Source organism: Lagopus leucura, unplaced genomic scaffold (genome assembly GCF_019238085.1).
Source record: "Lagopus leucura isolate 7727_CA_CO unplaced genomic scaffold, USGS_WTPT01 71-10_obj-0_obj, whole genome shotgun sequence".
Taxonomy (NCBI): Eukaryota; Metazoa; Chordata; class Aves; order Galliformes; family Phasianidae; genus Lagopus; species Lagopus leucura.
Window position 1 is genome coordinate 236 of NW_024967323.1, and position 20,512 is coordinate 20,747.

Sequence of the window (20,512 nt, forward strand, 5' to 3'; positions counted from 1 at the left end):
GCCTAAATGCTGCGTGTATCTGCCGGGGTCTTAACCAGAGAGGAGCGAAGAAGAGAGGCAGAGACACCGAGCGAGGGAGAGGAGAGAGAGGGGTTTTTGACAGCTGTATTCGTGCTGATAAGCGAAGGCACAAGGAGACGATCGACGAGTGAGACAAGAGGGGAGCGGCGGCTCGGAGCTGCGGAGCGGGGCCGCGCTCCCTCCCGACACGGCTCGGCCCTCCCGGCGCCGTGCTGGGCCGTGGGGGGGACCCGAGCCCCCTCCCAGCGCCTGGCCGGGCTCTCGGCCGCTGCCCGCGCCGGGGGGCAGCTCGCTGGCGGGGCAGATGCCGATTGAGATCGTGTGTAAAATCAAATTTGCCGAAGAGGATGAGAAGCAGAAGGAGAAAGAAGAAGGGGACAAGGAGAGCCTGATCGAGGAGCCGGCTCGGCCGCGCTCCCGGGACCTGGCCGCGTTCGCCAGCGCCAGCACGCTGCACGGCCTGGGGCACATCTGCGGCACGGGGCGGCCGGGCGTGCGGCAGACCCTTTGGGCGTTCGCCTTCCTGGCCTCGCTCGCCTTCTTCCTCTACCAGGCGGCCAAGTCGGCGCTGCTCTACCTGGAGCACCCCCACGTCGTGGCCCTGGACGAAGAAGCCATCCGTGAGATGGTCTTCCCCGCCATCACCATCTGCAACATCAACCGCTACCGCCACTCTGCACTCACTGACGCCGACATCTTCCACTTGGCCAACATGACCGGGCTGCCCCCCAAGGACCGTGACGGCCACAAGGCCACCGACCTGCTCTACCCCGACCCCGACATGGCCGACATCGTCAACCGCACCGGCCACCAGCTCGACGACATGCTCAAGAGCTGCAACTTCAGTGGCGAGAACTGCTCTTCCCGGGATTTCACGGTGGTGAGTGCGCGGCTGGGTGCCCCCCCCGGGGACCCTATTGGTGCAAGGGGTCTGACCCTGTTGTGCCACGTCGGAGCAGGGCTCCCTGGCTCGCTCCGGCTGCTGAAGTTTGCATCTCTCCGTGTTTGAGTTTCCCTCCAAGTTTCACACGGAGAGAGAGAGGATGCTTGCTCTTTCCGTGGAAGCGCTCTGCTGCAGCACGGCACTGCCGCCAGTCCCAGGGCTGCAGGGGGGGATCGGGGGTGGCTGGGGAGCGGTCCCCAAGTGGGTGAGCAGTGGGAAGGGGGAACACGACGATGCGGAGCCCCTCTCCAGCCTCAACTCGCCACAATTCGAGCTGCTCCATTGCAGGGTGTTCTGCACAGTGAGAGGGGAATGGAGAGGTAGAGACCCCGTGGCACCTAGCAGATCCTCCCTGCCTGTGGGGCATGCACGGCAGTGTGTGCAGATTGGACAGGCACATGCACGTGTGCGTGTGCAAACACACATGCCCAGTGCCCTGAGTGGGTTCTGCTCCGGGCATGGCCACGTCCATGAACCCCTGGATTGCCCTTTGTATCTACGGGTCCCCAGCCAGCCCAGCACCCTGCTGCCACCTGCGAACACATCACCAGACACTGCAAACTCTGCTAATATTGAGCCTGGAATTGCAAATCCCTGCTGTGGTTTGGGAAAATAAATGTGCTGAACGGGCTGAATACCTGATGGGACCCTTTTCAGACCATAATGACTCTGGAAATGAGCCGGCTCTCTCCCACGGCTGCCAGGGGCTGCTCGGCTCGTTGCGCTCCCGGAGCAGTGCTGCCAGCCGGAGCCGCTCAGTACCGGGAAGCGGGATGAAATGCCGGGGGCTGTGGGGGGAGAGGAGGCTCTGTGGGGCTGGAAATGGCTGATGCAGCACGTCCTGCTTCACCACAAAGCCCGCTCTGTGATGCTGTCTTAAGCCACGCAGCACCTCAGAGGTGCCTTGGGGGGGGGGGGGGGGGGGGGCGGGGGGGGGGGCACCAGGGGGGCCGGGGGGGGGGGGGGGGGGGGGGGGGGGGCAGCAGGGGCACCCCACAGGTGCTGAGGCTCTGCAGAGCTCCCTGCCTGCTGTAGCTGAGCAGCCTGGGTTTAGCTGCTGGAGAGGAGTGGGGTTCAGTGGGGTGAGCACAGGGAGCCCTGGTGTGGGACATGTAGCATTTGGGGTTTGACCAGTGGGAAGGCAGTGAGGCTACATTGTGTTGGGTGGCAGCATGGTGTGGCATTGGGGTTTGGGCTGAGTATAAGCTTGGCAGTGTGCAGATTGACCATTAGGACAATCACCTGGACTGCCCCGTGTGCCATCTCTGTGCACCAGAGTAGGCTTCAACCAGGAGGGGTGGTGGGTGCTGGCTGAGCGCCAGCACAGGAACCCTGAGCTCAAGGCACTGGGGGCTGCCAGCAGAAAGGGGGCATCCCCATCACCTCTCACGGGCTGCTTTCCTGATGCACCTGGAGCAAAGGGGAAATCTTGGGGCAGAAGGTGCAGGGCATGGACTTGGGTGGTCCCTCTGCTACATGCCACATCCCAAAGCCTTGCTGGGGGGACCTGGCAGCACACCATTTGCAGTGGGAGCTGTTGCTCCAGCTTCCTGAGCCAAACCCATCCCTTGTGCTTCATCCTGGGGGTGACCGAAGCACAGCACCAGCAGCATACCAGGCACCGGTGGGTCCTGGCTGCTGCGTGTGGGTTAGGAGCTGCTGTGCCCACCAATTGTGCCCTGGAATAGAGCACTCTCAGCCCAGCCCTGGGTCACCACATCCCTTTCAGAGGTCACTGATCTCCATGTCCCCACTGCAGGGCATCCAGTGCCCAAAACAGCAGCTGCGGCCCCAGGGAACGCAAGGAAGGGAAGTTCTCCTTGCAGCCCCCAGAGCTGCATTCACAGGGTGCTGGTGGCCACCCTTCCTTCTGCACACAGTGGCCACACGCACGACAGCCGTGGTGGCACTGGGTAGCCCACCCGCTGTGGCTGGAGGTGCCCCCCGGCGCTGCCGCTTGCACGATAAATAACTCGTGCGGATCCTTTAAGTAAGAGCCGTGAGTGGTAAATGATCTTCCCCTATTTAACGTCACAAATCCTCGTTCTTTATGGGATAGCAAATTAAGAAACTATGGGGAGAAAAATCCCCAGCGTAAGCATCTTCCATGCAATAAAGCCGGGCTGGGCTGTAAATCTCCCCAGGCGGCGGGGACAGCACTGAGCCGCAGCGAGCTCCCCTGCAGCCTGCTGCCAGCTGGGCCCCATGCACAGGCTGTCGGCAGCCCTGGGAGAAGCCTTTTCCTGTGCATCCCTTGCTTGGATGTGCCCCGTTCCCCGTGCTGCACAGCGAGCAAAGCCAGAACCACACTCCTTAAATGTCACATTTTCCGACAGTTTTTGCAATGGTCTCAGTCCTCTGCCCGATGTGCTGCTCAGCCACCGGGCCACTTGCCCATCCCATTTTGCCCCAGCAGGCTGTGCCGTGCTGTGCTCGTGCATCCCCATTCCCATGTCTCTGTGGCTCCCCATGCTGCTGTCCAGAGCAGCCCTGCTGCTGTTACACATGAGCCACCCAGGCACAGCTCGAGGCGCCGCTTGTGCCAGAAACCAGGGGACTTGAATGCAATTCGTTGCCATTTAATTTTACACAATTCCTGCTGCTTAATCCACTGAGAAATGCTAATTTATACAATTCACGTCTAAAAATAAATGTCAGTCCAGCAGCTCCCAGCAGTGGGTAGCTGCTCCCCCAAACCCCTGCCGTGGCATCGTGTGAGAGACCCCAGCCTAGGGAAAACTCCTGGCCCCCATGTACCCAGGCATAAGGCAGCCATGTGCCCAGATACCCATGTGTCCATGTGCCCAGGTCTCAGAGTGCAGCAATGAGGCTGGCAGATGTGGGGTGGTGGGGATGTGGGGTACTGTGGCATGACAGCCAGGAGCTCACAGGACATGGGGGCGTCACTGCAGCCCTCATCACAGCAGCTCTTGGGGCACCGTGGGATGTTGGGTGTCCCTGCAAGGGACACGAGCAGGGTGGCTCCAGGCCTGATGGCAGCGTGGGGATGGGGTGCTGGGGCGGTGGGATGGCAGCGAGGACTGTGGGTGCCCATGGGATGGGGGGGAGTGGGGCGTGGGGGCAATGCAGCGGGGGAGCGGAGATGCTGGAGGAGCCGGCAGCTTTCCCACCGTCTCCCTGATTGAGATCGGATCACCGGGAGCATAAAAAAGCTCTCTTCATAATTATATTTAATGAATTGACTTTAAAAGCTCTTACACTCTTATCTGGCTAATTTAATATCGCACACTTAATAAGCCTGTCTCCGATACGGGGGGAGCCAGCGGCCACGACGCCCGCGCCTAGTGTGGCTCCCCAGGGATGTGCCACGTGTCCTGTCCCGTGTGCAGAGTTGGGAACACTGCTGTCCCCTGGGGCTGGGGCACACATGGGGTCCCGTGTGGCTGTGCTGGGGCTCCCTCGGAGGAGGGAACAGAAGGTTTACAGAGATGCGCTAAGTGATGCCAATGGTTTGGAGCCCATAAAGAGAGACGGTTTTATGTAAGACGACTATATAAAGCGCCGCTGTTCTGCCATTGATGAGATATAGGCCTTTATTTATAGAAGGCAATGTTTGCGGTGTGAGTGCTGAAAGCCAGCCAGGGACCCGCAGATAGGGCGTCGAGTCATTTCACATGCAGCTGCCGTCGACACTGTTCACACATTAAAGAAAAAAAATTAACAAGTTTGCAGCCAGTCAGGTGGAAAAAACAATAATTGTCGAAAACCGTATTTCCCCCTTTTTCCAATAACAAATAGCTGGAGCGCTGCTGAGGAGGCTTGGGCTCACTCGGAGCCTGCAAAGAGTGTGCTGAGGCTGCGACACAGCTGGGTGGGAACAGGAGATGGGCACCGCGAGGGAACTGGTAGCAGGAGGAGGTGGAGGCGACAGCACTGTCACCGCTGCATGAAAAGGGGCCGCACAGAAGGAGCACGGGGCTCCCCAAGGCACTGCATTTCCTCCCTGTGCGCACTGTGGGGCTGAGGATGCTCCGTGCATGGCAGCTGCACACAAGAGGATGGTGTGGGGTTATCTCTGTGCCAGATGTGGCCGGGTTTTTCACCGGCGAGCGAGCAGCACGTCCCTGTGGTCAGAGCGCCCTGCCAAATTTCGTTTCATGCACGAAAGGAGGGAAAACTTCTCATGATTAATTGTGCAATAGGGGAGAACATGCAGCTCTCGAACCTGCTCCGTGTTGATCACTGCCCTTTTTTCCCTCGGTGGAAGTGCAGCCAGGGAAAAGGGGCGGCTCTCCCCCCTGGCACCACCCAGCCATTCTCAGCCAGGGCAAGAGGGTGTGAAATCCCACAAGGGCTGCGAACGGGAAGAAAACCGACCAGGGTTCAAGCTGCTTTCACACAGCTCCCTGCGCATTGCTGAGGGCTGATGTCCGAGGCCATCCCCTGCTTACACTGCAAAACCTTCCCAGTGCGCGTTGATCCATGCCCCCGGTGTGCTGCACCAGCAGTGGCTGCAGGCAGAACACTGCCAGCCCTCCACATGCTGCTGCCTCGTGTCAGCGGCAGCAAGGAAAGGAGCAAGAGGCTGATCAGATGCATCTGGGGTCTGCGCCCTGAGAGACGTTGCTGCCCATGCGGCCAGTCCTCGGGCTCTGAGCATGGGTGGGGAAGGTTCTCGCATGGGTACCTTTAGCTTGCTGCTGCCCTGTCTGGGAGCAGATGCGTGCTGGGTGCTGAAGGGCCATTAAGTGCTGGTTCAGCTTGGATAGAATCAACAGGTTTTACTCCAGCAGAACAAAAGGTTGCCTTCTTGATTGCAAAGCCAGGAACACAAGCACAGGTGGAAAGGGGAGGGCAGCAAAGCGAGAGGCTGTGAGCACAGGGGATATATGGGACCAGGGCCATGGGGTGGGAGGGGAGAGTTAGCACCAAACTCATCAGCCAGAGCCCCTGATTAATCACACGCTGCTGGCCCTCCAGCCTGCAGCTCATTAGCAGTTTAATTCCCGGTGCCCATTGCACTGGAGGGCTGCATGGCTTTGATTGCTGCTTGCTGCAATCAGACTGTGTCCCTCTGCTCCACTTGCAGGCACGTGTGGTGCTGAGGTCTGCCATGCCCCCTGGGATGGGACAGTGTGGGTGCTATGTGTGCTGTGGTCAGACATGGGTGCTGTACATTGGTGACAGCCACTGCAGAGGGCTGGCAGCTGTCCCCAGGGCCAGGATGTGCCCGTGTCCCCTCCCATGTCCAGCCAGACCCCATGGCCAAGCCAGCCCCATGGTGATGCTGGGCCAGGAGCAGCTGTCATGCTGTCAGGTGCTGTGCTCTGCTGCACTTATTCCTCCTGACACTCCCACAGGGTGGTAGCTTTGCACCCCACAAATCCCCATGCAGTGCCCCTCGCCTCCTGCATGTTACCATCCCATCCCTTCCACCTGCAGGGTCCTCTGGGACCCTTTCTGAGCTGGGTAATGGGCACCGAGTGGGGGGACATGCAAAAAGCTGTCCTGGGTGCACAGAGTTGGGCACTCCAGGGCTGCAATCTGTGCTATTTCATCACAGCCTGAGGAGGGAGGGGAGCACACAGAGCCACAGCCCCAGAGGAGTGGGGAAGCATCTCCATCTGCCTGCTATGCCTCAGTGCCAGGGGTGACCCTAGGCATGAGGCTGTCCCCAGGCCATCTCTGTGCAGGAGGCATCTGCTGCAGCCCCTGGCAGGGCAGGGAGCAGCCGCCTCCAGGTCAGCACAGGGAGCGAGGACTATGCAAAGCTGAGATTGATGCAAGTAGTAATTATGTCCTGGCTGCTCAGCCACCACTGAGGCTGCAGAGGAAGGGGGCTGAGCCAGCAGTGTGTCCTCTGTGCCTGTCCCCATGTCCCCGGGCAGCTGTGGCCCTGCTATGCCCCCACTGCCCCGTGCTGCCCAGCTCTCTTTGCCTAGCCCACAGGAGGTGGATGGAGGAGGCAGGAGTGGTACAACCAGCGTGCCCAGTGCTGAGGTCCTGCTCATCACAGAGCTCTGCAATTACGTGTGCTAATTACAGGCAGAGGTTCTCAGGCAGTTCCTGCCCTGCCAGCACCATGCTGCTGTGCAAGGATATGACAGGAAAACCAGGGCTGCTCAGCATCTCTCCCTTCTACACCAGCCCAGTGTAGAACAGCCAAGCTCCTTGCAGCCCCACCCCATGCCATGTTTTGTGATCCCATCCCACCCCATCCCATGCCATTCCATTCCATTCCATTCAGCTCCGCCTCATTCTGCCCCATGCCAGGTGAGCTTGTCCAAGCTGGCAGTGAATGATGGCATCCTTGGAGCCCCACTGCTCATGGCAGTGATGGCTGCTCCATCCATGGTGCCTGGCAGATCTCAGTGCAGTTGCTTTTCAGGAGTTTTTTCAGGCTCTGACCCCCTGCACTGCCGCCGCTCTGACATCTTGTTTCCTTATCGCCTGACATGACCTTAATTAGCTCCCCAGGCTGATAACACTCTGGGCTTCTCCTCCCGGAGCTGGATCTAAGCATAGCTCTGTGCCTCACCCATCAGGGCATGGCTGTGCACACACTGGGGCAGGCAGGGAAGGGACACCGAGTTGACACGAATGGGACAGGGCAGCATGGGTAGGGCACACTGGTGCTGCATGGCACTGCATCCTGCCCAGCTGCCCTGCTGCCACCAGCCTGCATGGATGGAAATGCCTGCACTACTAACTTCTGTGACCACATTATCTCCTGCACTAGCAAATATTAGCAGGGGGCAGATTATTCAATAGCAAAGTTTGTAGATGGGAATCACAGTGTGCCACAGTCCAGCAGAAGCCTGCACTCTGAGGGGTCGGACCCCACTTGCAGCCCCCTCCCCAATTCCCAAAATCCTGGTCCTGCCCATCCCAGGTACTCAGCTTCCATCCCAGGGCTTCCAGCAGCTGAGCTTCCCCAGGTATGGACATCGCTTGGAACATCTCTTGCAATGCTGGAGCCTGAAGCCAGGTTCCCTCCCCATGCAGCTTCGCGGGGGGGGGGGGGGGGGGGGGGCCTTTGTTGTCACCTGAGCTCCTGGCCCCAAGGAGGGGTGCCCCAACCAACCGTCCCCACCCCCAGGAGCACACAGGCTGGGGAGAGCCATCCCCTATCATGTTTGTTCCATTGATTTAGCGCCGCGGAGAGGGTTTAATCAGCCTTTAGCCTGCACGCTCCAGCATTAAGAACAAATCCATTAGCCACGAGATAACCACAAAGGGTTGCGCTGAGACTGGATGAGGTCCCAGCGCCTTCAAGATGCAAATTGGCAATCAAAGATCAAAGCCGTGCAGCTCCCTAATCTCTACTAAAAGGGCTCAGCTATTAACGAGCCCTTTACCGCTGGGCTGTGATCACCCCACTTCACTCCCGTCCCGATGTGCTGGCAGTTGGCACTGGCCCCTGCCACCCCTCTGACCCACGTGCTGGCTCTGGGGATGAGGGTGCAGCAGAGGCTTGGACTGTTTGTTTATGTCTTGCTTCTTCCAGCCCTGTCTGACTGTGTTGGTGCAGTGAGCAAAGCCCCAGGAGCAGGGAGTCAGTGGGGTGACAGGGGCTGGCGTGGAGTGGTGTAATCAGAGCTATGCAGGACTCATGCGGTGACTCTGGGGACAGGGAGATGGTTGCAGTTTGCTTCCCTCCTTCTGTTCATGGATTTATTTCAGTTCAGCCTCAGTACAGCCTCACCAGGTGGCTCAGGTCAATCCCTGCCAGCCCCAGGGAAATCAGCGCTGGGGAGTGTGGTGTGGGGGCTGGTGATGGGACTCGAGGGAGGCACTCTGGGGCTGCATTCCCTTTTTTTGGATATTCTGCCCATGCATGAGGCATCAGCTCCAACGCAGTGCTGAGGGCCAGCTGCAGGATGGGGGCTTTGCCCCACTTTCCTCCTGCATATAGTCCTAGCACACCAGAGAGCTTTGAAGCCACCAGGCTGTGACAGGAGCTGAGCTGCCAGCCCCATCAGCATATCTCCAGCAGCACAGATGGGCTGCCAGTGTTGGGGCACGGCTCACTGGGACCCTGCTGGAGCAGCACGCGCCACTGCCCAGAAGCCAGCACAGCACTTCCAGCCTGGTAAGCTGACAGCCCGATGAGCCTGGCCCAGTTTGGGGAGCAGCATCCTGCCTCACCCTCTGGGGTGCTCGCTTTGGGCTGGGCTTGTTGTCCTCAGGCTGGTGGTATAGCCATGCCATCACTCAGCAAGAGGAGCAGGCAGTGAGGCTCTGGCAGCATCCCAGCTGGGTTGACAATAAATCTTATCAGTGTAAGCCCATCCGCAGGCAACAGGATAACCCCTGTGACAACCGGGCGAGCACGGAGGCTTCATCTGCGCGGCGGCAGTGCTGCAGATTCACAGATAACTGCCACGGCTGGAGGGACCGTGCTTTTGCAAACACCTGCAGGGAGGCAGTGGGGCAGCAGTGGGGCGGCCCCATGATGCCAGCCACAGTGTGCCCAGTGGATTGGGCAGGTAGCATGGAATCAGGGCAGCATGCACATAGCTGAGGCTGTGCCACGCACAGTGACAAAGAGCAAGGAATGTGTGGCAGAGGCAGAACACCCCCTGCCCGTGCCCTGCTCCGGCCGGGTAGGGGACAATTCCAGCTGCGATGCCATCCGCGGTGCCAGGCAGTGCGGGGACGGCGAGGCGCGCTGGCAGAAGCTGCTGCCCCGGGCTGTGCACGCCGGCTCAGCGCCCGCATTTACTGGCGGTGCGGCCGCGCAGCCGTGGGAACGGTAATGAGATGGAGCAGCAGAAGGACGGCGAGATAAGGCTGCCTGCGCTGCCCCAGCAGATTAAACGCTGGGATTAAGCAGGCGGTGCCAGCTCTGCTGCCTTTTTATCTCGCTGCTTCTCCCCTCTTATTCTCCCGCAGTCGATAGTGAACAGTCTCCGAGCTGTCAGCAAAGGAAATTGCTTGTTAACCCTTTGGGGACGGGCACAGTGCTGCTGCACATCTGCCTCTAAAGGGATGCAGTCCCTGGGGCTGCTGCTGCCAGCACCATGCTGGGCACTGATGTACTGCGGAGTGACAGCACGCAGAGAGCAGAGCTCGATCTCTGTCTGGCCCCGGGGACCCTGCGTGCCCCACCTTGGGGCATTCCTGATATCCCTGCTTCCTACAGCGTGCGGGATGGATGGGCTCAGCCCTGCATCTGGACACAAGACCACAAGGTGGGGACCATCCTCTGGTCCTGCAGCCAAGTGGCACAGCCATGCCGCGCCTGCACGGCACAGCACATGGCACCGCATCTCCGCCATTTGGAGCCCAGTACCCAAAACCACAATTATTGCTCTGTGCGCGTGTTTTGTTCAGTCTGCAGCAGAGCGAGGCTGGGCTGCAGCCCATCACAGCGATTTTCTGGAGCATGATGTGCATTGCGTGCCTGGGGGCTGCATGCCCAGTGTGCGGGGAGGTCTGAGGATGCAGAGTTGGCAGGGGAGTGCGGGGGGAGTGTACAGAGATGGCAGAAGTACTGCTTGGTATGGGCCAAACCCTTGCCAGGAAGCACTCCCTCCTGCTGTTCACCTTTCCCAGTCCCTCTGGCTCCCTGGTGCCTCTGGCTCAGTCCACACCAACCTTCTTACAGAGCCATGGGGCAGTGCCATGGGGCAGAACCCTCAGCTCAGCACCCAACCATGTGCTCAGCATCTTAGAGAGGTTTACTGGCTGCCACCAGGATGAGCTGAGCCCCCCAGCTCATGTCCTTGCCCCTCTGCATCCCTGTTCTGCACTGGACACCATCCCCCATCATCTGTCAGCAGCCCCAGCTCTTCATTTTCAGCAATTCCCTTTGCTTTGGATCCTTCAAACCACCCAGGTGACCCTCTCTGTGTCAGCTTTAAAGTGCTCAGTGCAAGCAAATGGCACGAATGCACAAGCAGCTGCAGAGCAGCTGGGAGAACTGCAGGGAGCAGCTTAGCCCCACCAGCTATTGCCTGCCCTGTGGTCAGGGCAGTGGTCCAGCCCCGGTGGGATGCTGCCCCACAGCTGCTGTGGGATGCAGAGGGCATGTTCACGGCTCTGCATAGCCTTACAGAAGCGTGGCTGCTGGGCAGAGAGCTGTGGGAGCTGGAGCAGATGCTGCGCGGGGCAGCGGGCTGTGCAGGCAAGCACAGCCTGAATTAGGAGAGGAAATGGGAGCAATTGGCACGTGTGGGCTGGCAGGAGAAAGGCTGCGAGGGGATGGGATTGCTGTTTATAAATACATCAAGGGAGTAAACACAAGGGAGGGAAGAGAGCTATTTGAGCTGAGGGACAATGCTGGCGTGAGAACAAATGGTACAAACTGGCCATGAATAAATTTAGGTTGGAAATGAGGAGATCAGTAAGGAGCTGGGACTGCCCCCGCCCCTCCAGGAGGGGAAAGAGGGAAAGAACAACACTGAGATGGCACTCGTTGCACTGATGAAGGAGGCTGTGTGCTGGCACTGAGGACCACGGGTCCCAGCCCCTAGCCTCGGTGTCACATCCACCCTGGCACCGGTGGTGTGGCCCTTGGGGCGGTGGTTTGTGGGAAGGGCTCCACACAAGTGCGGGTGCCCCAGCAGCTCTGCCAGCTGACAGCACAGCTGAGCACTTGGTATTCCGGCCACGAGCCCACTTGGCACCAGTGGGGCTGCACCAGCCCCAACTCCCACGTCTTTGCTTTGGCTCAGCTGGCCCTGCGCAGAGCAGCACATCTGTGTGAGGAGGTAGCAGGAGGGGTCCCGGCCCCTCCAGGATGTGCCCTTGTTTCAGGGACATCTGATGCAATTTGGAATGCTGTGGAGGATGCTCCAGAGCACCCGTTTGCAGAGCCCAGCTTGGTGCTGGTGTACCCTGTTTGGGGCCAGTGCTACTCTGCTGTCCCAGCACTGTGGCTGCAGAGCCCAATGGAGGTGTCAGTCCTGTGCCCAAGTAGGGCTGAATCCAGCAGGAGCCATCCCTGCTGCCAGCATCAGCCCTGCATGGGGAACAGGCAAATTGCAGAGGGCTGCGAGTGTAGGGGACAATTGCACCATGCTGAAGCTGGAATGAAGCCAAGCTGGCACTGGTCCCCATCCCTCCAGAGAGCGGGGAAGGGAAATGGTGTGACCATGCATGAGAGGGGACGCTTGCAAAGGCAAAAACATCCCACTGGCTCAGAAAATTGCTGCAGAATCGGGCTTGAAATGAGTTGAAATTGCTGAATCCAAGCGGATCTCATATCCTGGGCAGTTGCAATGCTGGCGTCAGCGCTACGGCTTCCCTCTCTGGGCACCCAGGCGGGAACTGTCAGCTCTGTACAAGGGGTGGGATGCTGGGGACACAACTGAGGGCTCTGGGCAGTGGGGGGTGGAGAGGGGGGGAGGCCGGGGGGGGAGCTCCAGCAGAGCCGGTGCTGCAGTGTTTCAAGGGGAAAATAGCAGAGTGGGAGGCAGCATCTAAGGAGATGGCATCACCCCAGCTCTGCACACATCATCTAGAGGACACCCCTGGATGGCCACCCCTGATCATCAACCCCTCCATTCCTAGGGCAGCAGCACTCTGGTCTTCCATCCCCAACCTGCTGGTGATGTCTGGGTCCAGCGGGTGCCCCTGTCCTACAGCTGCATGTTCCTGCAGGGACACAAGACAGGGCTGTGTGTCCTGGGATGCAGGAGCAGGACCTGCCTGCACCACACATGCTGCAGCTCGTTTCCCTCACATGCAAACATTTGGCTGGAAGCTTAGTGCGGCCTCTTGTCTCTGCAGAGCAATCAGGATTTGTCGCTGCTTGCAATGTTTAATGTCGTCTTCCAGAGGCTAAATACCGTGGGGAGCCGTGTAAGCCGCAGAAATACCTGTGTGAGCTGGGATCAGCCAGAGGCAGACACAATGGTCTTGTCATGGTGGGGACAGGGGGGTTTGGGGATGTGTGGGGCCAACCCTTGTGCTCCCCTGTCAAAGGAAACTTCAGTGCTAGCAAGTGGGCTGGGGTGAGGATGTTGAGGGCCAGCATCCACAGGATGCCCAGCACCAGGAGAGCAGGACAGGGAACTCTGCGGGGTGGGATGAGGATGCGGGGGTCCCAGCATGCTTGGGGTGGGAGAAGGAAACTTCAGCCCCTGAGTGGCAGCGATCTCTGGCTGGGATCTGCCTGCTGCGGCGCCAGCAGCTATTTCTGTCAAGGTCAAAGTGTCTCCACGGCGGAGAGCAGGGAAATGAGGAATCGTGTTGAGAAATTACCTCCCTAATGGGGTCTCCCCTACGTGGGGATGCCGGTGTGTGGCAGCTGAGCAGGCAGACCATGAGGTGATGCGGGAGCCCTGCTCCCAGCCCTGAGGCCTGCAGCACCCATGGGTGTCCTCTGAGAGGAACAGAGTGGCCAGGCGAGCCACGTCCCAGCAGAACACATGCGTTCCACCCCGCGAGGCACTTTTCTGGGTCAGCTGTGGGGAGAAAATCATCTTCCCTTCTCCTCTGTCCTTCCTCTTCTCCTCCTCCTTCTCCTCCTCTCGCAGTCCCTGTTATCTAATTGGGTTTGTCATGCTGGAAAGCCAAAGCCCTTCAGGACTGTGCTGTGCTCTCGCCAGCGAGATTTCACAGCTGTCCTCAGCACCCTAGCAGCCGACAAGTGAGTAACTCAGCTGTGAGCTGTGGGCACCCCTGCCTGCCCTCCGCACCAGTGGCTGTGCCTGCCTGCCTGTGGCTGCAGTGGATGGGGGATGAAGCCACTGAAACCTCCAGATCTTTTATGCTCTGCCCAGCCCCATCCATGTCCCTGGGGTCACCTGTCCCCACGTGCCCTGCCTCTGCGTCCTGCCGCATCCCTCACCCTGCTGCAGGGTAATGGTGATGCTGCTCGCAGATGTCTGAGCTGACACGAGATGGAAGCACTCAGAGAAATGACATTTCCTCTAGCTGGGGAAGCTCATCCTCCGTTTAACGAAAACTAATATAAAAGCTGCCCTGGTGTGTGCAGGGCTGATGCTATCAGGCCAGCAGCCTCCAGCTCTCAGAGCCGCAATCAATCTCAGCGAGGAGTCGAGCTCTGGCAGCCCCACACAGAGGCACTGGCACGAGTCCCAGGAGTGGGGGCACAAGTGAGCAGCTCCCCGTGCCGGGGTGAGGCTCCAGGCTGTCCCGGAGGTGCCGAGGGCAGGGAGCCTATAGCACAGAGGACCCAAGGCAGCACTGTGCTGTGGGAGAGGCCTCACGTGCCACGGGGCAGGGCTGCTCTCCATTGCAGTCTGAGGGGCTGGGACGAGGCCCTTACTCCAGCCCGGCGCGGCCCGAGGCCCAGCCGAAGCTTACCCAAGGCCTGCCCGAGGCTTGTCCCGGGCCCACTCCTGCCCTACTGCTGGCCTACCCCCACCCTACTCCGGGCCGGGCCGCGAGGCCGGGCAGTGCCCAGCCTTGAGCCGGCGGGGCCTGGCCTAGCGCGGCGCCCTGCTGCCCCCTGGCGGATCCCGGCCCCGCGGGCCCCGGTGCGGGCTGCCGGGAGAGTGGAGGCTGCGGGGAGCGCTTTGAAGCGGCCTGACGAGCTGTCGGGGCCCTGCCGACAGCCGGCGTGCCTCCCCCCGCCGCCACCGCGCTCTGATCACAGCCGCAGCCGTCACTTCAAAGCGCTCGCCGGGCTCGGGCTCCCACGCAGCACCGGGCCCACGACGCAGCCCCGCGGGGATGGAGGGCGATGGAGCGCCGGGGGAGCCCGGGACCGCGGTTGCGAGTGGGGCCACACACGGTGATGGTCCCCTCAGGCCTGGCACCATGCTGCCAGCTCAGGGAAAGGGCTCCCAGCTCCACAGCCGCTTTGCCCCACATTGCTGGGTGCCCTTGGGGCTGCGTGCAGGACCCTGGTCCAGAGAGCAGGGAGGGGTGCGCTGGGGTGCAGCTTCTCTGGGTGAGGAGCTGGATGTGGCATCCCCGTGCCCCTGCCTTGGGGCATGGGGGGCAGCCGGGACACCAAGCCTGGGGTAGCACCACATTACCCCAACCCCCAGCCCGGCTTGGGGAGGAATTTTCCATTCCCAAATCGAGGTTGGGGAAGGCGTGCGTCGGCACCAGCCCCCTCCTCTCCCTCCCCTCGCCCGTCACAGCTCAGGAAAGCGCCTGCCACATTCGGCTCTGGGAAGGTGCAGAGCAAAAGGCTCCCAGGAGAGAGACAGTGAGCAGGGCTGTAGCGTGGGCACACAGAATCTGTCCTGATCACAGCCATGCCGCTGCCCCAATCCTGCTGCCCGGATAAAGAAGCCCTGGCACCAGCACAGGGTGGCTTTCTGCGTGCTACCCGCATTCCAGGGCTGCACTACATGGGCACACGGCCACAGTCCCGCCTGCGCCGCCTGCTCTGGGGCCTGGCCTTCTTGGCCTCTGCAGGGCTGCTGGCCACTGGGGCCACCGACCGCCTGCACCACTTGCTCTCACGCCCCGTGCACACACGGGCACGCCTGGCCAGAGTGCCCCAGCTCTGCTTCCCGGCTGTCACTCTCTGCAACCTGAACCGGGCACGCTTCCTGCAGCTCACCAAGCCTGACCTGTACTCGGTGGGGCAGTGGCTGGGGCTGTCTCGAGAGGACCGCTCGTTGGTGCCTGAGCTGCTGGCCATGCTGGGGGAGGAGAAGCGCCGCTGGCTCACGCGCCTTGCCAACTACTCACGCTTCCTGCCACCCCGTCGCTCCGAGCGCACCATGCAGAGCTTTTTCCACCGCCTGAGCCATCAGATAGAGGACATGCTGGTGGAGTGTCGCTTCCAGGGCGAGCGCTGTGGCCCGCAGCACTTCACCCCTGTGAGTCCCTGCCTCACACTAGCCTGCATCCCAGGGACTGATGCATCCTGTAAAGAGGGCAATGGATGTTACCTGCTTGCAGAGGGCTCTTCACCATCCATCTCCATCTCCATCTTCAGGTCTATACACGTTATGGCAAGTGCTACACATTCAATGGGGACCGGAGGAACCCTCGAGTGACCCGCCAGGGTGGCATGGGCAACGGGCTGGAGATCATGCTGGACATCCAGCAAGAGGAATACCTGCCTATCTGGAGGGAGACCAGTGAGTGGGGCTGCGGGTGAGCCGGACACTGGGGGTGCTGGGGCTGAGATGTGGGTGCTGGGGTGTACAGGGGTGTGGCTGAGGGATTGTGCCGTGGGCAGGCATGCAGCACTGGGACAGGGCTGGCTGCCCACTCTCCCTTTCCATCTCCCACAGATGAGACATCTTTCGAAGCTGGCATCCGTGTCCAGATCCACAGCCAGGATGAGCCGCCCTACATCCATCAGCTGGGCTTCGGTGTCTCGCCCGGTTTCCAGACATTTGTGTCCTGCCAGGAACAGCGGGTAAGTATGGCTCAGAGGGCTGGTATGAGGCTGAGGTGGTGTGGAGCCAAGTGGGAGGGCAGCTGGGCAGTGCCATTCATGGAGATGCCACTTCTCCCCATGAAACTCCAACTTCTGCTGGGTGGTGCTGGGTGGTGCAGCCCCAGGGAAGCACCCCCAGCACCATGTGTCGCTGCAATGGTACCCTTTCACCCTGGCAGCTCACCTACCTGCCGCAGCCGTGGGGGAACTGCCGGGCCAGTGTGCAGGGAGAGCAGACCCTGCCTGGCTACGATACCTATAGCATTGCTGCCTGCCGCCTGCAGTGCGAGAAGGAGGCCGTGGTGCGGAGCTGCCACTGCCGCATGGTCCACATGCCAGGTGAGGGGTGTGCCTGCTGTGGGGGCCTCCCCAACACTCCCCTCCTCCTTCCCAGGGCTGCCTCTTCCAGCCTGCACCCAATGGCCACTGCAGCCAAGGGTCACTGCTTTCCCATCCTTCTGCACCCAACGCTTACCCCCATCACTCTGCAACCCTTAGCCCCTTCCCAGTCTCCCCCACATCTTTTGGGGAGTGAGCATAGGAGAGGGGGATCAGATTCCCAACCCCTGACCCGGCGCTTCTCCACAGGCAATGAGTCCATCTGCTCACCCAATGTGTACATCGAGTGCGCTGACCACACGCTGGGTAGGTTTGGGGGATGGGCAGGAGGTTGGGTGAGCCGGGGGAAATCAGGGGGTGCAGCTGTGCCCAGCATTGCATGCCTCCAGATGCAGCAGTGGAGGACAGCCAGGAGCGCTGCAGCTGCCCCACACCGTGCAACCTTACCCGCTACGGCAAGGAGATCTCCATGGTGCGCATCCCCAACAAGGGCTCAGCACGCTACCTAGCCCGAAAGTACAACAAGAATGAGACCTACATTCGGTGAGCTGCTGGGGGCAGGAAGGGGGCTGGGATGGCTCTCAGAGGCATGTAGCGACAAGGGATTCTAGGAATCTGGGATGCCCCCACCCTGCTCCTGGCAGTTTGTGTATGCCAGGTCTTGGTACACACAGTCCCTCCAGCATCCTCTCCCCAGGGTGGTTGTGGTGTCCTCCCTGGTGTCCTCCCTGCTTGCATGTCCCCACCCCACAGTCCCACCTAGTCCAGGACATGTCCCTTCCCTGTCCCTACCATAACCAGCGTCCTGTAAATTCAGCCTAAATAACACACCAGGGAGATCTAAGGGGCCTAGGGGACTAGGGGAGAGGGGAGAGGGGCTTACAGGAGTCTGGGCTCAGTGGTGGAAGGTGGGCTGGTGACAGCCATGGTGTCCCCACAGGGAGAACTTCCTGGTGCTGGACATCTTCTTCGAGGCACTCAACTATGAGGCCATTGAGCAGAAGAAAGCCTACGACCTTGCTGGGCTTCTCGGTGACTCCCCAGCCTTTCCTCAGGACCCTCTTCATGGCTGGCCATCCCTCATCCTGCAAACGCCTGCTCCCTCCATCCTGCAGCCCCTGATCCCATCACCATGCTGTCCCGTGCCATCATGCAGCCCAGTCACCACACTGTCCCCCTCCATCCTGCTGCCCTGGCACTGCTGTCTGGCCTCAGACCCAATGGCTTTGCTCAGGCTGTGCACCACCTGCTAGTGACCAGTTCTCTCTCTTCCTCCCCAGGGGACATCGGGGGGGCAGATGGGCCTGTTCATCGGCGCTAGCATCCTTACCATCCTGGAGATCCTGGACTACATTTATGAGGTGCTCTGAGTCCTCTAAGGAGCGTGGTGCCAACAGGGGCAAGACTCTCTGGGGAGAAGTGCCATGCTACCCAAGAGGGCCATCTACCTACAGCTCCCAAACTGGGGAACTCCCAGCAGGAGGCGGTGGGAGGAGGATGGGTCTCCCAGCATCCCTCAGAGGGATGCAGGCAGAAATGCTGTACCCAGCATCACCCCATGTCCCTGGGCCAGCAGTGACCATGAGGCAGGCCCATGCAGACTGGGTTGCTCCCACAGGGTCCCATCTGTCTGTGGGTGCCCCAAGGCTGATCCCCTTCTGCCCCCAGGTGATCCGTGACAGGGTGAGTCGTGTCCTGCGGCGCTCCAAGCCACCCTTGAAGAAGCCCTCGGGGAGCATTGCTACGCTGGGGCTGGAGGAGCTCAAGGACCAGGTACTGGGGACATGAGCAGCTTCATGGGAAAGGGACATCACTCCCAGGAGCCAGGGAGCTTGATGGCCTCAGGTTGCTGAGCCAGGCTGGAATGGGGGAATTAATGGGGACAGGCAGGATCACCACTGACGCTGCCATCCCTGCAGAGCCCCTGTGAGACACTGGGCCGGCACGTGGAGGGCACCTACAATGCAGGCATCCTGCCCAACCACCACCACCGTCACCACTACCCTCATCAGGGCGTCTTCGAGGACTTCGCCTGCTAAGCCAGCTGGGGTCAGGGGGTTTCAGCTGGGGTTCCCCACTCCTTGCAGCCCCATCCTCATGGAGCGGGATTGTGGCCCTGGGACCGGCACTGTCGCTGCCCCCAGCCCCTTCGTCCAGTCCCTCTGCTTGCCCTGTCTCAAGCACACAGAGTCGGGGCTGCCCTGCCAGCCAGCAGCAGAAGTGGCCTCACACCCTTGCCTGCCTGAAGGAGCAGACCAGCAAGGGGCAAGGACAGGCACACTAGGGGGGGATTGGGGGAGCAGGGCCCCCCCCCGCAAGGCAGCGCGTGCAAGGGGTGAGCAAATCCCTCCAAACCCCTCCCCACTGACCTCTCCTGAGGGCAGTCTCTGCTCTGCACTGTCCCCCCAGGACCACTCTTCCCCTCCCAGAGAATGTCGCCATCCTGCTGCAGGTCAGGCAGGGCCAGAGGACACCCACCTGCAGCTTCACCTGCATGGCACCACCCTGCCACCCATCTGGCCCCTGGCACCACCACCACTGTGACACCCCCCCAGACATCTCCCCACCTTGCCCCAGTCCCACATAGCCTGCCAGGGCTGAGGTTCCCTCCCCACTGCTACTCCCAGCTAGACCCCTGCACTGTGATTTCCCACACTCCTGTGTTAGCCCTGCAAAATGACTGTCTGCCCCAAATCCTCTCCTCTCAGTGCCCCACATCCCATGCACTGCCCAAAGCAGATTGCCCCAGGTGCAGTTCCCCGGCACGCCCGGGCAGTGTTGAGGCACCTGTCCTTGCTACCCAACTGTTACAGCTCTTCTGCACCATGCACGTACCCCTGCCACCTTCCTCCCCCCAGGTGCTGAGCACCCACTGTGCCTCCCCAAGACTGTATTCAGATAGGAGGGTGCCCTGCACCCAGTCCTCCTGCTGCTGGGGGGTGGCAGGGCCTCAGCAGGACTCCAGGCACCCCAATTCCCATAGGACATTGCCTCCCCCTCCACTGTAGCAGACACCAGCGCAGGGCAAACAGCCCCAAAATATCTCAGGAGGGGGGGGGGCGGGCTAACAAAGCCCCCCTCAAGACGCACATGTGGCAGAGAGGAATCCCCATGGCAGAAATTGGTGACCTCAGGGGGAGGCTGGCTGGGACCGGTCCTTGTCCCCAGTACCCAGAGACCTGAGTGGGCACAGCCATGCCCTGGCCAAAGCCATAGTTGCAGAGGAGTCAGTCGTATGTGTGGGGCATGGGACATAGGGTACAGGAACCAGGGCATCTGCATGGCCCAGTGTCCCTGCAGATACACCCACACTTGGAATTGTTTTCTCCAATGGTGCGAACATTGTGGGTACCCAACATTCCTGCACAGGGGCACACAAAAACAACCCCTAAGTAGGGCATGCGCAGTGTGCACCTGGGGGATCCTGGTGTGTGTGGAGCTGTGGCATGTATGGTGTGGGTCCCCAGCCCCAGGGAATGCCCCCATCCCCCATGCCTACCACCTCCTCCTGCACCATCATCTGGGCACAAGCAGCAGCATCTCCATGGTGCTACATGGGCAAGAGGGTGCCCAGTGCTGTGTGCAGGCTGTGGCCCCTTCCCTTCCAATAGGAGCAAGACCTGGAAGGGGTGGGCATGGGCACTACAGTGGGAGGGGACCATTGGAGGTGTGCGTCATTGTTTTATAAATGTACAAAAGCTCCCGAATAAAGAGGCACAAGTAGGTCTAGAGCTGTCTGCATGACTGGGGGGCACAGAGGTGGGGGGACGTCAATGTTGCTGCCCTGTGCATCCCCAAAATGAGGAGTTGTGTATGCCAGCACCCAAATTGTCTGGGCTGGGCTGGAGCACAGTGGGCAGGGCAGCACTCAGCTGGGCTCTATCAGCCTCATGCAGGCGATGCTGGGGGGAGGGCTGTGCTCTCCT

The 20,512-nt window shown here is 60.6% G+C and overlaps 1 protein-coding gene across 2 annotated transcripts; it reads left to right on the forward strand.

The window, feature by feature from the left end:
- Window positions 1-325: 325 nt before the first annotated feature.
- ASIC4 (acid sensing ion channel subunit family member 4) lies at window positions 326-20,237 on the forward strand. Of its 2 annotated transcripts, XM_042893759.1 has the most exons (10): window positions 326-901; window positions 15,798-15,942; window positions 16,099-16,226; window positions 16,427-16,586; window positions 16,836-16,892; window positions 16,976-17,129; window positions 17,527-17,629; window positions 17,867-17,947; window positions 18,255-18,359; window positions 18,506-20,237. In XM_042893759.1, the coding sequence occupies exons 1-10, from the start codon at window positions 326-328 to the stop codon at window positions 18,623-18,625; spliced, it is 1,629 nt and encodes a 542-aa protein (XP_042749693.1). In that variant the 3' UTR covers window positions 18,626-20,237. The 2 variants fall into 2 exon arrangements, with proteins under 2 accessions (XP_042749693.1, XP_042749694.1); XM_042893760.1 differs by lacking the exon at window positions 18,506-20,237 and having other exon boundaries at window positions 17,527-17,618; window positions 18,255-18,341.
- Window positions 20,238-20,512: the final 275 nt, after the last annotated feature.